The sequence below is a fragment of the Antechinus flavipes genome, chromosome 4 (assembly GCF_016432865.1).
Source record: "Antechinus flavipes isolate AdamAnt ecotype Samford, QLD, Australia chromosome 4, AdamAnt_v2, whole genome shotgun sequence".
Classification (NCBI taxonomy): Eukaryota; Metazoa; Chordata; class Mammalia; order Dasyuromorphia; family Dasyuridae; genus Antechinus; species Antechinus flavipes.
Genome location: NC_067401.1, coordinates 167,573,341 through 167,593,182, shown reverse-complemented (window position 1 = coordinate 167,593,182; position 19,842 = coordinate 167,573,341). Strand labels below are relative to the sequence as shown.

General features: G+C 33.7%; 1 protein-coding gene across 1 annotated transcript in view; it reads left to right on the top strand.

Moving 5' to 3' along the window:
• The window catches only part of RNF213 (ring finger protein 213), a 176,242-nt gene that overhangs the window by 34,721 nt on the left and 121,679 nt on the right, over positions 1–19,842 (top strand). Inside the window, exons 9-13 of the mRNA XM_051995424.1 lie at positions 5,004–5,290; positions 8,153–8,394; positions 9,803–10,006; positions 14,069–14,288; positions 14,704–14,759. Coding sequence (XP_051851384.1) covers positions 5,004–5,290; positions 8,153–8,394; positions 9,803–10,006; positions 14,069–14,288; positions 14,704–14,759 — 1,009 coding nt within the window. The remainder of the gene's footprint in view (positions 1–5,003; positions 5,291–8,152; positions 8,395–9,802; positions 10,007–14,068; positions 14,289–14,703; positions 14,760–19,842) is intronic.

Here is a 19,842-nt window from a genome sequence, read left to right as displayed (position 1 = left end):
AGGTAACATAAAATACCTTATAAGTTAAATTCTCCACTAAGATATTGTTGTTTGTTCTTCATTCTTGAAGAAGTCTGTGACTATTAACTGACTATATTGAAATCCTGTTCATTAAAACATAAAAAAGTTTCCTGACTTTAGTCTAACAGTTTAATAGATTCACATCTTTGTTTCACAAGCATTAACCTTGGTCTAATTCTATCTGATCATTCTGAAAAAATGAGATGCTTCAGGAACTAATAAATAAATATGACAAGTTCAAACATTAATTTAACTCTTGCTTAGGCCATGGAATAATGACAACAAATTCAGGTCAAAAAAGCAAGATCTTTTCCATTTGTAACTTATTACAGTGATTCAGATATCTTAGTATTAATCTAATTACTAATATCTAATAATTAATAATATATTCAGTATTGCAATGTCAAGCTACCACTATTTGACTGCCCTTATAAGAGAAATTTGCTTTCAGAGTTATAGGGACATGGTTATAACAGCATCCAAACTGGTCCTGAAGGCCCATACCACTACGAGTAGCCTAGCATATGGAACTAGGTAGACAGATTTTTTGTATGGAAAAATGAAGTAAGAAAGGCCAGCCCTTCCAAAGGCAATCTCTCTATTTATTTTCATGGGCAGATCTTCTTTAGCCTTATATCTCCTTTATGGCTTTCATTGACTGCTGACATTTTTTTTCTTTCTAACACCTATTTAAAGTTGGCCCAAGGACACAATAAACATAAGAATGAAATTCAAAAAGATTATTAAGGATTCCAAAAGAACTTTTTCTTCAAACAGTAAAATCTCATTAATCACAAGGAGACTGGACACACTTATTAATACCAGTAAAGTTAATTGCAATAATTCAAGCTTACAAATAAAATTTGTCAGACCTTTTAAAAAAAAAAAAAAAACAAAAAAACCAGAAAAATATTTTACTTAAACATGTACACAAAAGTTTTTTTTAACTTAAAACATTCCTTCTTAAAATTATTTCTGTTTCTTAAAAACAACTTAAAATTTATCCTGATAAAAAACGCTGTCTGTTTAATATTGCTCTGTTCTTCATTTTTATTCTCAAGCCTGTTAACTTGAAAAAAGCTTGACTAAGCATTTAATAATAGAAATCTGTTATGTTGTCTGAAAAAGTTTTCCAAATTAAGTCGTACTTAATTTCCGAAATCTGTTAACACTTAACAACTTACAAATCAGAAGTTTTATTTCTCTCATATCTTTCATCAATATTTATTAAAACAGCTTTTACAATGGTAATACACATTTTAAACAAATTATTGAAATCTTAGTGATTGCATTTAAGGCTGTGATAGAAAAATCTGGATCAAAGGCTCTTAAAAGATAAAAATCTTATTTTTCCATTTTTAAACACATTGCCCTGGCATCAGATATATTGGATGGCAATCCCCTAGATTTAATTTAAATATAATTTACAAACTTTAGCGGTGAGATCCAATTAAGCCTGACTTCATCTTAATTTTGGAGTGACCCTTCCTTTCCCTCCTCCTCTCCCAAAATCCATTTTCTCAAGTGGCTTTCCAGTGACTCATTAATTTAATAAATTTCACTTGAAATGGCAGTTTGCTCACTAAAAATCAAAGGTAAGCTTTCTCTCATCAGCCCTTGGAAGCTTTGAATGGATTAGATAGCCATGTTGTCTATTGTTTACATAATGCTTGATCTAATTTCTTTATCAGCTTGAAGCCTAGTGCTCATGCCCCAGCCAAACTACATAATACTGTTATTTTTACTCAGAGGGAAATCCCTTCTCTGATTCCACCTCCAAATGTGTAAACTCAAAATCAAAAGACAGAGAACTCTTTAACATTAAAATTATTCCTTTTTAAACATTATAGTTTAGGGGAGTCTCACTTTGCTTTTTCAGTTCCATACATCTAGCAAACGCAGTCCATTATTTTAATGATTCCCACAGAGATGAAAACATGAGCAGATGGAAAACATATAGAATTCAAAGTTGAGATAAAAATTGCTTCACTTGCTTGGAAATACTCTGCTCTTTCTCTACTTCCTCCATTTCCTGTTGTGTTTACAGAAGAATTTTTTTTTTTTACTCAGTGTCATTCAATCCTTCATTTTGATTTCGCTGTCTGAAACGTTGTTTCCCAAGATTGGTAGTTTTAACAAGAGTTGGTACCATCACAACTTGCCTTTTCATCTAGCCTTCTTCAACAGAACTAGAGTTATTAATGAAACTTTTCCTGCAAGAAATTTTGCACCATGCCTTCTTATATTAGGATTGAAATGCCCAGACTTCAGATTTAAATGGTTCCCAGGTGGCACCTCACATCTCTGCCAGGTCATCCCTCAAAAGCTCAATTTAAAAACAAGACTTCTTTTCAAAGCCATCTTTGGCAGTTATATTTGCTACACAAAATCCATCCCCATGTCCCGTTCAAGGGGGACCCTCTGCTGGTGAGAGTAAAAGATTAGAAAGCTGCAGTTCAAAGAATAAAAAAAAAAACATTGACTTATTTAGTGAAAATAATTACTGGTAAAAAGGAAAGTCATATTAGCCACAGTTCTCAGAAAAGCTTTCACTTGTAGAGAAATTCTCCACATGGGCTCAATGCATAGGGGAGTTTTTTTTATTAAGAATCTGAAGTGCAGAGCCCTGGTCCCTTCATCTGGTTGCCATATTGTGACATTAAAAGAGTTTGAGAGATAGTTTCTGGCTTATTAATCACTTAATTTATAATGCTAGTATATTATTAGTAAAAAAGTCAGTGATACTCTTGAATGTCAAAGACCCCTCATGGAACTCACTCAGTATTTATATTTCTTTTCAGTTTGCAATTGCAACTTTGCAGTTTGCAATTGCAACTTTGCAGTTTGCAATCAACTCTGGTTAACAAGTAATGAGAGACAATGAGAGTTGGGCCTATTTCAATGAGGGTCTAGGGGACATAACTAATCAGAGTTCCTTAGATTTTAAAATTTTTATTATCTTTAAAATATTGTATATTCATTGTTTCTTATGGTAGAATAGTCTTTTATTACATTCATGTACTATAGCTTGTTTAGTCATTCCTCAATCAGAGGACATATACTTTATTTCTAGTTATTTGCTACTTCAAAAAAATGCTGCTGTAAATATTTTCCTGCCCACATTTTCAAAGGAAATATTTGTGCAAAAAATCTCCCTTCATATTTAGTTTTTTTTTTTTTAACAGCATTTTGGTTATTATAAAATAGTGTTGGGTACCATTTTCAGCCTTTGAGACATATAGTATGTTCATGTTCTGTCCCATATATTACTTGCCTACTTCTTTCATCCCTTTCTCTTTTATTAAGAGCTGAATTTGAAATTAAGGACTGGGATTGATTTCAATTTCAATCTCAGTCCTACCTCATACATTAACTACTTCTGTGACTCTGGGCAAGTAATTTCACTCCTTTGAACCACAGTTCTTATACAAAATGAATAATACAAGGTTGTTTTGATAATCAAATAAATTAATGTAGACAATTCTTTGTAAATCTCAAAGCATTATAAAAATTTACTTATTCTCTTCTGCTATTTTCTTTCTACACTCCTCTCTCCTTTTCTTTCCCTTCTTTCCTATCAGTTTATTCACTCTGTCTCCTTTTCATCTTTCTCTAAAATTAGCTTCTTAGAATCAAGGGCTGTCTTATATGCTTGTCATTTTCACTGCTAGTTATTTGCATAGCTTTCTTTGTTGAGAATGTCTCAGAGCTAGAGTGAATGAGCTGCCCACTCCCTTTGCCTCCTTTTAAAATTTTTTTAGGCCTAAGACATCTCAGAGCAATCATTATTTAAAAAACTTAGAGATAGCTTTTATGCCCCTAGTAAATGCCATTTCCTAAGCAGATGACTTTAGTTATTGTTCTAGGGTTGATTTATTAATTGCCTTGGTACAGAACAAGAGACAAACCTGTATACATCTTGGCAATATGACTGGTGATTATTTAAGCTGTTGGTAATGGTCTTGTGAGGGAACATTCTGCTGCCTCAGATTATGCCCCTCTAGAACATTTATCCTTGTAATATCGTTATATTTATTAGACAGCTTCCCTTGCTTTTTTAGGTCACACATTTTTTTTTTTTTCATTGCTTCTTTCTTTATGAGGTTTGAAGTAGGGTGTTTAGGAGGAGAAAGCAGCTAAAAAAAAAAAAGAAAGAAATAAAATCTCCATTAAAGACCATGAAAACCATCAGGTTCATTTTTCTAATGTTTGAATTAATGTTTGTCAGTACTCTTTTACTCTCAATGTGGTTTAGTCTGCTTATATATGAGGATCAAATAATGCCAAAACATTTTGCAAGCTTTAAAGTGCTATATCAATTTTGACTGATTGTTATGAGAATCCAAATCTACTTAAGTTCACAGTATATATATGTTTATTATTTATCTTTAGCAGAGATTAACATTTTCTTCTGGAATGGGGTAAACAGTAAGAGAAAGGAAAAAAAAAAGTCTTTTCTCTGATGTGAAGAAGGAACAAAAGTCATCTCAGGGAGTGTATGTGTGTTTTTTTATTGGATTTGTGAGTACTTTGTATATAGAAAGTTCAGTTAAAGAAGGTCCAATCTCACTTTCTCTATAATTGATAATCATAGAGTGCTACTGTTGTTTATGTGACTAAGTCTTCCTGACTTAAATTCACTGTAATCTTGTGTTTGCAAGACATTAATGTGAAAGTGATTATCTAGTTCTTTTTTTTGAGAATTGACCAATATATTTGCAAGCATGGGTTATTCAGACTTCGTATGTTCTATAATACTTTATGTGTTCTATAATCCTATGTTCTATGAATTTGATGGGACAGTTTCAAGTTTAAATTGTTTATAAAAAAGTTTCAAATATATATATAAATAAAATAAGATTTTTAAAGATTCCTGACAACCCTAAAGTCATGGGATTCTTATCCAGTCCTCAACATCTGGTCAAATTGCTCTGAATTATGTACATTTATCACTATTCTTTTTTTTTTTTTTTAACTTGCAGAATGGCATCAATATGATGATATAATTTGTATGAAGCCCCATAAGAGCCTGTTGGCGAAGATGAAGGATTTTTTCACAGATGACAACACAACAAAAGTGGTAAAAGGAAAGTTCATTGCAGCCAAAATTATGCTGGAGAATATCTTCAGTATCCTCAGCTCCTGGAACACCATTAATTTAAATAGTTTTTTCAGCCAGTTTTCTCAGTTTTATTTTGTGGTCAAGCAACCAATGGTTTATGAAGACCAAGCAAAGAAGTGGACATCTTTAGGCTATGGAGAAAAAGAGGTATTCAGTTATGTAAAATTTCAATTTCTAGATTAAAAGTATAAGCTTTATTCTTAGTGAATCAGTCTTCACATGTAGATAAAATGCATTACACCACCCAGAGGAGTGCCATTTCCCTCCTAGTGCCACCACCTGATATTTCATTCTTTTTTTGCCTCTTTCACATGCCCTGCTTGAAATAGACCATAGGATACCTCCTTCCCCATCCTCAGCTTTGGTTTCTGCTTCTTGCCTTTTCCAGGGCCAACTGGGCTCAGACAAGATTATCAGCAATGTGAAGAGAACCCTGTATAGCTTTTCTTTTTGTTATTACAATGATGGTTTAATCTGTGCCTTGAATGACAAGCACATTGAATCTGAGATGTGTTTTAGTTTTATTTTGGACTTTTGTTTGCCTAATATGTGGAACATTATCATTATAGGTGAATTTTGTCTTTCCTTACAGATTCTAAAGGTTGTGGTTGGATAAAGATTACCTAGCATTCAGGGTCAGATCAAGTGTAAGAAACATTTTATTTCCTGTCTCTTTTCCTAGTTATCACTTACAGTGAAAACCTTATAGTCACACACATTTTCTAGGGGCAGAAAGGAAGCAGAAAAGTTCTTAGGCTGCCTTCTCTCCAATAAAGGCAAGAAAGAAAATCTAGTATGACACAAAAGGTGATGGTAATAGAGAAAAAGGAAAATTGGCAAGGCATTTTGTGGGGCCCATTACAGTACTGAGACAGGAGTATTGTTAGTGCTGAAGTGGACTTTTCACTAATCTAATAGAGCTTTTATTGTCTATTTCTGAGAACTGAAATAGAGAATAGGGAAGCACTTTCCCAAGGTCACAAAGGTGGCAAATAGCAAAACTAGCATTGGGCCCCCAGAATTTTCTGACTCCAATTTCAGGATCAAAGAGTAACCAGGGAGCCAGAATGAACATATGTCTTGCTCACTCCCAAGGGCACTGGTAGGAGCATTGGTCATAAGTTTCGCCTCCTCACTATCCTTATTCCTCTCAACTTCTTCCCCAAGCCATGGGAGCCACCCACCAACTGTAGTGAAGAGTAAGATGAACGCTTGATTGGATGGAGTATTCCCAGTGGTGGATAAAAATATATTTTTCATTCAAAATTTTAACATAGTGGTTATATATATGTTATACTATGTTAATTAATATAATAATTTATTCAGGGGCATTTATTAGATTTTTGCAGGCTAGCTTGAAAAAACTAATCATTATATATAATATTAAGCAAAAATGGGTTCTGAATTTCTAACCTCCTGCTAACAACTTTTTGTGTATCAGGTATTGTTCTGTAAATTTAGGATTGTCAGATTTTATAAGGCAAAAGAGGAGGTTAAGGAAAGCCTACCACTGAATATATAGATTACTTTGAGCCATGATATATAATTTCTACTATACTATTGGGACATTTCAAATTTTCTTCTTCTTTTTTTTTTTATGCCAGTGCTCAGACCTGAGGGCCATCTTTACTATAATAACACCTCAGGAAAGAAGTGAAACTTACATAGCCTATTGATGCTTTCGAGAAAAGGGAGGAGATTAAAAAAGACCCCAAGTTGAATTCAATTGCTATTTATTTATGAACTGTGCTAGTTTGTGAGGCTGGAAAGAAGAAAAATACAGTTTCTGCCCATAAGGAACTTTCAATCCAATCAATACCTAAAACACTAAATCATTTTTCTAAAACACATCTCTAGGACAATGGGGAGAGATCTAGCTGGCACAATTTTCTACTTATGTTCCTTTGTATGTATGTGTTCCTTTGGGAACATCTCCATCTTTCTTTCTCATCTCCATCTTTCTACATGACAGTATAAGTCACAGAGTAGAAACTAGGACCCCTATTTCTTTCAATTTTGTTTTTATTTCAGTGGGATTCTTTTTTTTTCAAAAATGGTTGAGGGATAGATTATTCAGACTAATCTTGAACATTTTTTTTAATTAGAGTTACCCTAAATGTCATTCATAGTTCACCACTTTTAGCATGTAATAAAGATGAAATTGTTCTTTCTGTTGCTCACCTCTTAATGTTCAATAATGAATATACCAAGTATGCCAAGCTTTGCACTTATGCTACATTTTTGACTTTGAACAAATCAGTCTCTGAGCCTTAGTTTCTTCCTTATTAAGTTAGATTACGTGATCTCTAAAATTTCTTTCAGATCATAAGTTTTATGACCCATGACCTTGCAGCAGATTGATTTGAGCCCTGTCTAGGTCAACTTAACTCTGGCGTCACTTTATCTAGATAGAACATGACTTGGTCTCTGTGTTGTATCCCTTCTTAGTAGGCGAGTAGAATCCATAAAAAGGTATCAGAATTTGGTACCAGAATGAGGCATCACTACTTGATATGTGGAGTAATTATCTGATTATCCTCCTCTGTGGTTGCTTAATAGCTTCTATTATTACAAGGGCTACCATTTCTGCTCCTGCTATCCCTGAGGCTTAAGGATGATTAGTTTGTGGGGAAGGAGAGTATAAAGAAAGGGGAAGAGAAGGGCAGTGTTAAGTAGGTGTACCATCCCTGGAAATGGCATGCTTTCTTTTTTTCCATTTATTTATTTTTTGCTGAGACAATTGGGGTTAAGTGACTTGCCCAAGACACAGTTAGGAAATGGAAAGTGCCTGAATCCATATTTGAACTCAGGTCCTCCTGATTTCAGGACTGGTACTCTATCCATTGTGCCATCTAGATGCTAGATGGCATGTTTTAAAGGATCTGTTATTCATCTAACTGCAAAAGTGAACTTGGGGTTTTCATCTTACTCAAGAAGCACTGCAATGCAATTAACTTCAAAGGAAAGTACTGATTAATATTCTTGTTATCTTTCCTTTAATGGAATTAGATGAAGCAGGAATTGTGGGACAACCTGAAATCGTCATTTTTGGGCAAGAACAGTGATGATTCTTTTTGGCCATTGAAAAATAAATTGAAGATGGGAGTAATTATCCTCATGTTAGCTGAAATCTATACTTTTCCTGCCTCAGAAGAAGACCTCATCTCACTTTGTAAACTTCTTTGTTTGGACTCGAGTTCAAGAACTGATCTTTGCCAAGAACTAAAGGACGTTCCAGAAGCAAATCTGAAGTATGTGATATGTACATGTATGTGAGCTTTGTGTGAATGGTCATCTGTCTGAAAAGCTTTGCCAGAAGTACCTTTTCTCTTGAAATGAAGATTTATTATTCCTTTAGTCCACCTTTCCTTTTTCAGTGATACAGATTTGATTCTTAATAGATAGCTTGCCCTCTTTATAGCATTTTTTTGAAAGTATACTTGATTTTATGGGGAATGAAGCATAGCCTTCTGCAAGAAACATTGTTAGCCAAAGCCAGCAGTTCTAGTTTACCTGTGTAGGCAGATTTAGAAAGCCTAGTTAAACAAGAGTATATTTGGAAAATAGTGCACATACCAGTATACTTATTGGTTTCTTATATAGAGTTTCTACAGGCAACTAGAATGTCAGAGATTTTGACATATTAAATTTTCTACTCTTATGCTAAGAGTTTACTTTGAAACCTGTGGTAGTTTATTTTTTACTTAAACCAAAGAGATAAAAACCAAAAGGATATAATAGGTTGGAAATACCTGAACAGGACTTCTCAACATAGGGTCTGTGAACTTGTATGGGAAACCAATGACATTTTTGTTTTCACTAACTGTAAAGATACCAAAATCCAAAATAGCTTTAGAAAAAAATTTATTGGGTCATTTGGTAGATGAGAGGAATCCAGAATGATTTACTATCTATTGAGTGGAGTCTTGCCAATGTTAGATAAAATATTTTTACACATATACTTTAGCCTTTCTACATGCTATAGTCTGCTGTAAAGCTGAAAATGGTTTTGATAACTCATATTTAAGAGATGTAAAAGCTTCCCTTCTTCTTTTACAACAAATCTATAAAATAAATTATTGCAGTTTTATAATTTTTAAAGTTTGCTTAATATAAATCTTACCTAGTGCATATAGTATATCATTTGCTTAGTAGACTTTTTTTTCCCTTATATACTTACTAAGCTTGAAACTTCTTGAAATTGCAAATAATTCAGAGGTTTTTATTTAAAGGCAACCTTCATGACTTCTAACTGGCTTGGAGTTTGGTCAGATTACATATTTAATATGCTGTAATTCCTAATGGCAAAGACAACTGTTGCAAACAAAAAAAGTTTTGGGAACTATTTGACTTAATTAACTAGATACAAGTACTGATGATAAAGCTATGAAAAAAGAAATTCTTAGTAATCTGGTTTGCACTGTGCATCTAAACAGAATATACATTTATGCTTTAGATTATTGACTTTGGTTAAATCACAAGATTTAATCTGCTTTCTGACTTTTAAATAAAGGGGTTGTACTAGATGATCCCTGATGTTTATTCAGTTTTTCAATCTGTGGAACTAAGTAACAATTCTTTTTTGAGGAAAAAGTGTTGAATATAACTGGGTTTTTTTTGCTACTTTTATTTACTCTGGGATGCTTTTTTCCTTATTAGCTTGAAAAAACACCTCATAAATATGTGCCAAAAGTGTATTGAAAAAGAAATTTTCTATTGGGTGTGGATTCTCCCTGTGTTGCACCATTTTGTGGAATTTGTTGATCGACGAAAGGATATCCGAATCCAGCCTCAGAGCACTTGGGCTGGTCTTGAGAGCCTCCCCTTCTCTCAGTTTCAGAAGATGCCAGGATTATATAAAGCGTAAGTTATATGTAAATGTTTTCTAGAATGTGGTTTTCAAAGTATGATCTGTGCTCCATTGATAGCTCAAGATAATATAGCACAAGTATCTATGCTTATTTAATACAATTAACTTTTCATTTTGGCATGTACTAATAATTTATTTGTAATACAAGTATTTGCTATTATCTTGTTAACTTTAATATATACATGGTGTAGGGATTAGACCTGTAATTTTATTGACATAGGGTACTTCTCAGGTGAGGAAATACTATCAATGAACTTTCTCTGCAACTGATAGTCTCACAGAGTTACCTACAGTATTATGAGCTTAATAACTTAGCCAAGTCATACAACTGTATTAACTGTATTGTTGGAAGCTGGACTTGAAAGTCTTTCTGGCTCCAAGGCTAGTTATCTATTCACTATGCCATATTGCCTTAAATATGTATATATATGTACAGAGGTCAGACCACAGCTAGGTGTTTGTGTCTGAGGCCAGATTTGAACTCAGGTCCTCTGGACTTCAGGGTCAGTGCTCTACCCACTGTGCCATCTTAGCTGCCCCTTATGCAAATATATCTTTATAGTTTCAAAAATACATTCATCTAAAAAATTAAGATACATAACTGAAGCTTGCAGTTTCTTTATTATTTTTCTGTCTTGTTCTTATGATCTTGTGATCATGATAATAGTCCAAAGAAGAATTTAAATAATTTAGACATCACTCCACTGATGATGTATTAAAAACAGCATTTGGGATTTGGGTGTTTTGTTTTTTATTTTCCAGTGATGGCAAGGAAGAAACAGTGGTCAATGAAATTCTCTTCATGTCTGTCAGAATTCAACACTTAATTGTGATATGAATTTGTAGATGCTAAATTAATTTTCTCTTTCTTTTTCCTTGAGCCCTATTATTATAATTTGTTTTTTTTTATTTCATTTTTCTTTGCTATTTTGTTTTTTAGTTTAATATTTTGTTTTTCCCAATTATATGTTAAAACAATTTAAACATTATTTTCTCAAATTTTGAGTTCTAAATTCTCTCTCTCCTTTTGCCCTCTTCTTCATTGAGGAGATAAATGATTTGACATAGTTTATACATGAGTATTGATGCAAAATATATTTCCCTGTAAGTCATGCTGTGAAAGAAAACACAGACAAAAAACCCCATTTTTTTGAAGTAAAGAAAAAGTATCTTTCATCTGCATTCAGACTTCCAGTTTTTCATTGGAGATGCACAGCATTTTCTATCGTAAGTCCTTCAGAATGGTCTTGAATCATATTTCTGAGAATAGCTAAGTTATTTACAGTTTATTATCATATAGTAGCACTTATTATGTACAATGTTCTACTGGTTCTGCTCACATCATTTTGCATCAGTTCATGTTAAAGTCCAGGTTTTTCTGAGATTATTCTGCTCATCATTTCTTATAGCACAATTTTCCATTATAATTCCATTATACAATTTGTTCGGCTATTCCCTAGTTGATTGGTATTCCCTCAATTCTCAATTTTTTGTCACCACTAAAAGAGCGGCTATAAATATTTTTGCATGTGTGAGTCCTTTTCCTTTTTTTTTTTTTTTTTTAACCTCTTTGAAATGTGTACCTAGTAAGTTCCATGGTCAAAGGGTGCTAGCATTGTACTTTTAAAAAGACACCTTTGCTTTCTTTTTTTTCTTTAAGTTGTTAATTGCTTTTTTTTTAACCATTTAAAATTTTATAGTTCACTTTTAATAAATTTTTGTATTTATTCATTGCCTAGATTCCTCTATATCTTTTCTTTTCCTTCCTTGTTGAGAGTCATTTATTATAATAAAGAGTTAATTTTTAAAGCAAATTACTTTTTTGGAAAAAGAGCAAAAGCTTAGCCAAGTCAATGAATGTACTGAAAAAGTTTGCCGTTATACATTATTTCCACATCTCTGAACTCCCACTTTGGGATCTTAGATTTGTCTTCATTTCATTTGTAGTAAGTATTGATATTATTTCATTGCATATAGTGCCTTTAAATATAGTTTATCTCTTTTATCTATGTCCATTTTTACTGTTTCTACTCTCTCCCTAAAAATTTCAAAAAAAAATTTAGTTCTCATTGAATTCTGGTTGTATAATGAATCATTAATAGATTTGTTGTGTTTAATTTATGGATCTGAAAAACATGCTTAAATTATTTAACTAAAATTTTTCCTTCTTTCATTAATTTCCTTTTAATCTTGGATCACAACTGAAATTTATGAATAGCCTTTCCCAGGAAATTTTTAATTAATGTATAAATATACTAGAGGTATAGCAAATATTTTCAGGACTTTTTTGTTGGATCATAAAGAACTAGAAGGAATTTTAGAGATTGTCTAGACCAATCCCCTTCAATTATTTGTTTATTACAGTTATTTATATTGTACTAATAACTGTTTTAGATTGTATTAACTCTTACTGTTATACTGACAAAGATCTCTCTTCCTTATTGCGGCCAGCACAACAAATGGGCTAGTGGCAATTAAAAATATGGAAACCGAGTTGCTGATAATGCAACAGAGCCATTTATTGAGAGAAATCATGTTGTTTATATATCTTAACACAGTGTTACTTTGAAAAACATTGTCCTGCAACCAACCGTGATTTCTGTTTTCTATGATTTAACTCTCTGAAGCATATTGTTAATTTTAGGGATTCAATCTTATTTAAAGTTCACAATGCCCCAGTAATTGTGCCAGGGCCTCATGTTTTCTCATGGTTTCAAACTTAAATGCACTCTTGATTAATCTGAGGAGGAGAGGAACATCCCAGTTATTGAAATTTCCAGCTTCCTGGGAGTTCTTTACAGTTCCTGTACCGATGTTCCTTTAAATGTTATTGGATTGTTCTTGTTTTTCTTCCCTAGTATCTTATATTCCCAAGTTACTTCCTGCTGTTTCTTATTTTTCCTTTTGTTAATCCTTAATAGAAATAACTTTGTGATCCTAGTAATTAATTTATCCTCTTTGCCTATTTCCTCATCTTTAAAATCAAAAATATTTTGAAGTTTCTTCACTAAGCTGAGTTGAATCTTTTTTTTTTCTGAGATACTTTAGTGTTCAGTTCTCTTCTTTGTGAGTTTTTTGACCTTTTAATTTTTTTATTCCCTTTCAAATTTTGTTGTTTAGTTGACTCCCCTTTTAATTTTTTTCTATATGTCTTCTTGCTGGATAAAATGCTTTGATTTTAAAGCACTTAAATACATTATTTTGCTAATTTCACATATCAAAAGTTTTTATTATGTCTATATAATATGCCAAGGACTTTGTTAAGGAATTGAGGATCCAAAGATAAATATAAAAATATAAATAATTTCTCCTTTCAAGGAGCAATGTGGAGAATATATAAGAACTTAAAACTTGTATAGAGTAAGAGATGAGTGAACTGAGTTTTGAAGGATCCTGAGAATTCTATGAAGTAGAATTTAGAAAGTAGTATATTGCAATCCAGCTGTAAGGGCATGAATGAGGAAGATGGAGTTTTTTGTGTTAGGAACAAAGAAACAAAAAGGACAGTTTGATTGGACTGTGGAATCAGAGAAGGCAAATTATGTAATGAGACAGGAAAGGTAGGTCAGGGCCAGGTTGTAAAGGACTTTAAAAGTCAGAGTTGTTTATAATTGGTCCTACAGACAATAAGGAACGTTTGTAGGTCTTGAGCAGTAGAGTGATATGATTAGATACAATTTGAGTAGCTGTGTGGAGCATAAGTAAGAGAGAAGAAAGATTAGATTCAAGGAAATCATTTAAGAAACTATTCAGTTGAGAGGTGGTAGGAATAATAGCCATAGAAAGATAGAGAAGGGAACTCTTTATCAGAGATTTTGTGGAAGTAGAAATTCCCAAACTTGGCATTCTGATTAGATAGATGAGTCAGAGAGGAGAAATTGGTAAAGCAGAGGAAAGTGTTGAAAATGGCCCCAAATTTGATAACCTGAGTGTCTAGAAAAGTCATGATAGCCTGTGCCAAAGAGACATTAAAAAGACAAATGAGTTTTGGGAGACAGATAACAAAGAGTGTTTGCAATATTATCTTAAAGTCTATTCTGTTTTCACTTGTATAGGAAAAAACTACTTGAACACATGAAAGAAAAAAAATATTTGCTGGCAGTAGATCAAAACTTATTTCGGTCTTGGTTCTGCTTGATACCTCTAAGTTGCTTGGTTGACTATTTGGATAATTCAGTGGAATACTTAACTAATTTTCCTGCCAGCATATTGGACTGTCTACAAGGAATTTACTATCGGCTTGAGGAAATCAACATTTCTTATACATTTCATGAGGTTTGTAATTTGAATTGGTTTGATATTGTCTTAGTAAATAACAGTACATTTAGAATTATGAGATTTACTCAGGGGTATTTTGGTCTGACCTCATTTTAGAGGTAAGAAAACTGAAATCCAGAATGATTAAATTGACTTACTTAGGGTTACAGAGGTAATTTTATTATGGAAATTTATGTAATTCATAATAATCCATTTTCAATTAAGAGCATTGAGAAAATAAAACCAAAATTTAAATTTTCTTCTTTAATAGAGATAATGTTAGTAATTCAGAATTCTTTTTAAACTTGTATGTATAAAGATCCTCAATATTTTTCATGATAGTTGATGTTTTTCAAGTTAAATTTCCATAAAGCAACTAATCTAAGCATATTTTTATCATGTTTTTCTTTATTTTTTTCCATCATCACCACAGGAGTTAGAGAATCTCTTCAAAAAGCTCTTGAACCTCCTGAATGCAAACCAGGACAAGTAAGTAAAGAAGCAGTCAGTATTAGCTATAATAATAATAACTAACATTTATGTAGTATTTTATGGTTTGCAAAACATAATTTTGTATGTTAATAAATGTTTGATTTTTATAACAATTTTTTGGGGGTAATTACTATTATTATCCATTTGACAGGAAGAAACCGAGGCATAGAAAGGTTAAGTGATTTGTCCAGGCTCTCATGGCTAATAAGTTTCCGAGGAAAGATTTGAACTTAGGTCTTCCTGACTCTGAAGTTCCTTACTCTATTTAATGAGCCATTTAAAAATTTATTCCTTTTCTTTTACTCTGATGATTCCAAAGGTTTCTGGCGAGCCTGTATATCTTTAATTTGTCCCAGTATTAATCTTTTATTTTCCAAAATATAATCTTACTCCCTAATTTGGCTTTAGTACCAAAACAACCTATTAATGTTATTAGTCGTATTCTGTTGGTTTTATTTCTTATTTTTATCAAAGAGCCTAAACAAAGCATATTACATGGAAGTTTTTATTTTTTAAGGATAAAACTGATTAACAAAGAACTGGGGATTGTATTATATCTTTAATCTCCAATATTATGGTATTCTGGATCATTCCCAGCTTCTTGATTTTTTTTCTTAGGACTTAGGACTTAAATGTCTTTGGAGAAGAGGATTAGGCTGATGATTTTAAGCATCTCTGGCTCATCTCTGCCTCATGTCCAATTCAGACTCAAGTCAAGATATCCTCTTTGTGTTGTCATTGGTCCTTTTTGAGAACAAAGGACTAATAATAGCAGCAAGCATTTTGAATGAAATTTCTAAATTTGAATAGATTTCCAGAGTATGTGTTGTGAAATTTATTTCTTAGATTTATGCCCCATTACCGAGGAGGTGTGAGAATTGAGGATAAGAGATCCCCTCTGGTCCATATCGCAATTCCTTGCAAAAGAATTCACAAACCTGATATCTGTGTGGCAAAGGGAATTTATTTACACTTAAGAATTTAGCTTGATAAAAAGACAGCTTTCTTAGTGGGCAGGGTTCTGTTTGGGAATTAGCAAAGGTGCGTTTACACTGAAAAGAAAATATCTTCATCAGTGGGCCAAGACTAGAAAGACAAATAGATCCTGGTTACAAAATAGTAAAGATAGTTAAGAAAACAGTACGCTTCTTAGCGGCCAAAATCCTGTTAAGACTTCTTCAAAGACTTCTGGGCATATAGTGCTAGATATATTTGGGCTGCTTTGATCTTTGGTCCTGAGCTGGGGGCCTATCACCTGATGAATCTGAGAGACTGATTTTTAATTCAATTTAATTCAACTCACAATTGAATGAGATTATTTATCTTGGAGTTTCCCTTATGGACAGATGGGTGTGTTCCTCCTATAGAGAGTTTGAGACCTCAAATCACCTTTCTCCCACAGTTTAAGGGGGACATAATTCACATCAGGGCCTCTCCAACATTTCTCCCCAAAAGATCTCAATTTATATCACTACTATTATGTTGTAGATTTGAGCTTACTTCTCCCATGGATGTTATGTATAGTTGTGGGAAGAATGAACTGGGTTTTTAGAAGAATATTTTATATTGACTGTCTTCACCATGTTATCTGAAAGTAGTAGTGTAATGCCGGAAAAACTGAGGCAGGAGAGAGATTAGAGAGTTTTTAATATTTTGTTAATGGGAGAGTAAAATTGACTGGACAGGACTCTCGTCTCAAATTATCCAGTGAGACAGAGATAAAGATATACTGGGACCAAGGAATCCATATTGGTCCCAGGGCTGGAGGAGACTGTCATCCCAAGGAATCTAGTGTCTAGCATACAGCCGCCAGCCTCCAGCAATGAATGAAGGAACCCCAACTTCTTAAATACCTTTTCTCTAAACAAAGGAAGGGATGAGAAGTGAGGGAAAACCTTTATCAGGATAGGGAGGCCATAAATCCTAGAAAACCCAAAGACAGGATGTCTGAATACAAAGAAGTAAAGATATCAGTGAGGTATCTTGGAATATTTTAGAGGGATATTATAAATTTTTGAGGACAGAAAAGAGTCAGGAGGTCTACTCTCTTGTTTATTTTGCTAATTTATAACCCTAGAGCAAATAATCCTTAGTGTTACTGGGTCAGGGGAATTTACAACTAAAGAGATTAAGATAGAACAGTTAAGGAAACTGAGACAAGGGAAACTTGTGCAGGGAAACTGAGTCAGGACAGTTTAAGAGAACTGTGGCATAACATTCCACACTCTCTCCTAAATATTCAAACATTTGAATCTTAGCACCTTCGTCTAGGTACCCAGGAGGTGTTTGACCCACCCTATGTAAAGCAAACGAGCAAAGATAAAACTAGAAAAATATAAGGACTCATATGGCAAGAGCAAGTCTCTCCCTGATAACCCAGAGTTAACAGCTGTACAAAGGCTTCTTGTTGCAAGCATGTCAGGTCCTCTACCGTTCTGGAGTACCATCTCAGCCAGAGAATCCAGTTTGAGATGGACAGTTAGGTCTGTGGTCATTTGTGCACTTAACTCAGTCTCTGCTTACAGAGCAGCAGGGCCAAAGGCTCAAGCCCATTCAGAGGGGCAGATCTCTCTAGGGGAGAAGGGTAAGAGGTTGAGTAGCTTCACCTGTCCCCGCCCAGAGAAACAGACAGGGCTGTAGAAAGGATCTGATTGTAGAGAGACCATCGAGGCAGGCAAACTCCAAATTTTTAGATGCCTCATGCCAAACTTCAAGGTCCTTTGAAATGCTGAAATACTTAATGAATGGGTTACAGGAATGGAAAAACATATCAGAGAGACTGCCAGTCCCAGGACAGGTGTCTGATTTCTAAAACTTTTCTTAAAAAAATAACAATCCCAAAAACTGAATCTGCCAGGGCAATTTTAACAAAATAAGGGATTCTAAAACTAAAGCATCCAAATTCAATCTGAACTAGTGAAATAGGGGGTGAATAGGAGTTAAGGGGTTCCCATTCTTTCGAGTATTTTGAAAAAAATAAACCAGTTTCCCCAATGTTCTATCTCTTCCTCCTCCCTTTTTTTTCTCACAGAAAGGAATTATGAAATGACCATTCCCCATATAAATCCCAAGAGTGACTCAAAATCCCTATACATAACAGACTAGTACAGTAGCATATCCTAAAAATCCCTCAAACATAACAGCAATAATCACAGAGCTTTTAACAAATCCCCATCCCAAATCTTAAACACACAGTAATAGATAATCCAGGCAAGGTTTAACAGTCAGTCATCAACCATTCCCAAAGTCCCTTATATCAGTCCAATGTACACTAGATGCAGGATCCAGTCCATGGTCTCATGTACAAACTGCTGCTTCAGGCTGTGAAGTGATAGGAGGCTCTCATTCCTTGCAGAATGGATATGTGCCGTGGTGACAATCAAAGCTGATCAAAGCTGATCCAGGTTCCAGAAGCAAGCCAATATCTGTAATTTGACCAAAATCTAGAACAAAAAAAACACAAATCTAACAAATAAAGATTAGATCAGTCTCAGATAGAAAGACTCAGTTCATCAGACTGCTGCAAAATATGAGGAGGCCAAAATGGATTGGCCAGCAGTTTCCTATGTGAAGAGATGAGTTTGCTTTATAGGCCAGGCAAATGGGTGCAGTCCCAAGGTGTAACAGCAGTGAGGTCTCACAGATCCCTGTTAATTGTCCTCTTATCATGTAGAAACCTTAAGGAAACAAAACACAAATATCCAGTAACAGATAACCAGGCGAAATATTTAGTTGCCCAAGCATTTAGGATACAATGATTACATATAACCAGACTGAAAATAGCAAGGCATGACATAATTGAATTGCATTAACAATTCTATTGACCATTGCTCTGATTATAGAGATCAGTTACAGAAGGAAAAATGCAAGAACATAATTATAATATAACATAAGCAGTTAAAATCCAACCTTCAGCATATACAGAATAAAATAGCCTAATAAGAATAAAATACCCTTTTTTATTCCAGTCAGTCGTCTCAGTAACTGTCAGAAGGTGGAGCTTTAAAACTCCCAAATAGCATTAACTAATTAATTATAAGCCCAAGAAGTTTTACCTCCAATAACAGATGCCATTAATCAAATTTCTGATAACTCTTAAACAATTATTATCATAACCTTATAGTAATAACAGAAAGAAATTTTGCCTCATTAAGTTCACAACTTAGAACAATTATCATATCTAGGTAGATGTTACATAAGTGAACATTATACATACAAATCATTTTGCTTTTAAAATACCCAGTACATAGAAAAACATCCCAAATTGCATATTGTCCATAACAGAAACATTTTTAAAAGGACAAATTAAAAACTATTATGTTCAGAGGCCCTTTAAATAATCTCAGGATGGCCCAATACAATCAATTTAAACTTATACAAAAGACCCAATTCCACATAAAAGAATCCAAGTTTTTTTTTTTTTTTTTTTTAATAGCAATTAAACTTTTAGAAATCTTCCTACCAAAGTATGGATCACATTTATGATCATATTCCTCAACCAAGAAAAACATTTATGTATCAAGAAACAAATATTCAATCAATTAACCTAAAAGTAAGCATGTCCTTAAAAATCACAGTTTGCTGCACTGGCCATAATCAGACAAGAAAAAAACGGCAGGAACATACTTAGAGGGGCGAGGGGAGGAGAGAATTCCATGTGGCCACTCTTCCCCGACTCCTGCTCCCTAAAAAAAAAAAACTTCCCTCAGGTTCCCCACTCAATTTCCTACATGGGGATCCTTTTCAAGATTTAGCCCTTCAGTTTATTTACTTTCTTCCCAAATCTACCCATTTCCAACTTTCTCTTTCTCCCTGGCTAAATACTTGAACAATCTCCTTAAAGAACTTTTCTATCAGATGCTCCTTTGGTAAAGTAACAGAAGACAGTGGGGGTGGGTGGCTCCCTCCCCCACCTTTCACCTACTCCCAAAAGTCTTTCACCTTCCTAAAACCATGCAAACTTCTAATTTCCCCTACAAATCAGTCCTTCCTAAATCACCTGCATTCCTCTTTCCTTTTCCCTTCAAAAACCTGTAAGATTCACACTATAGTGAATAGCCCAAACCTCCACAAAACCCAC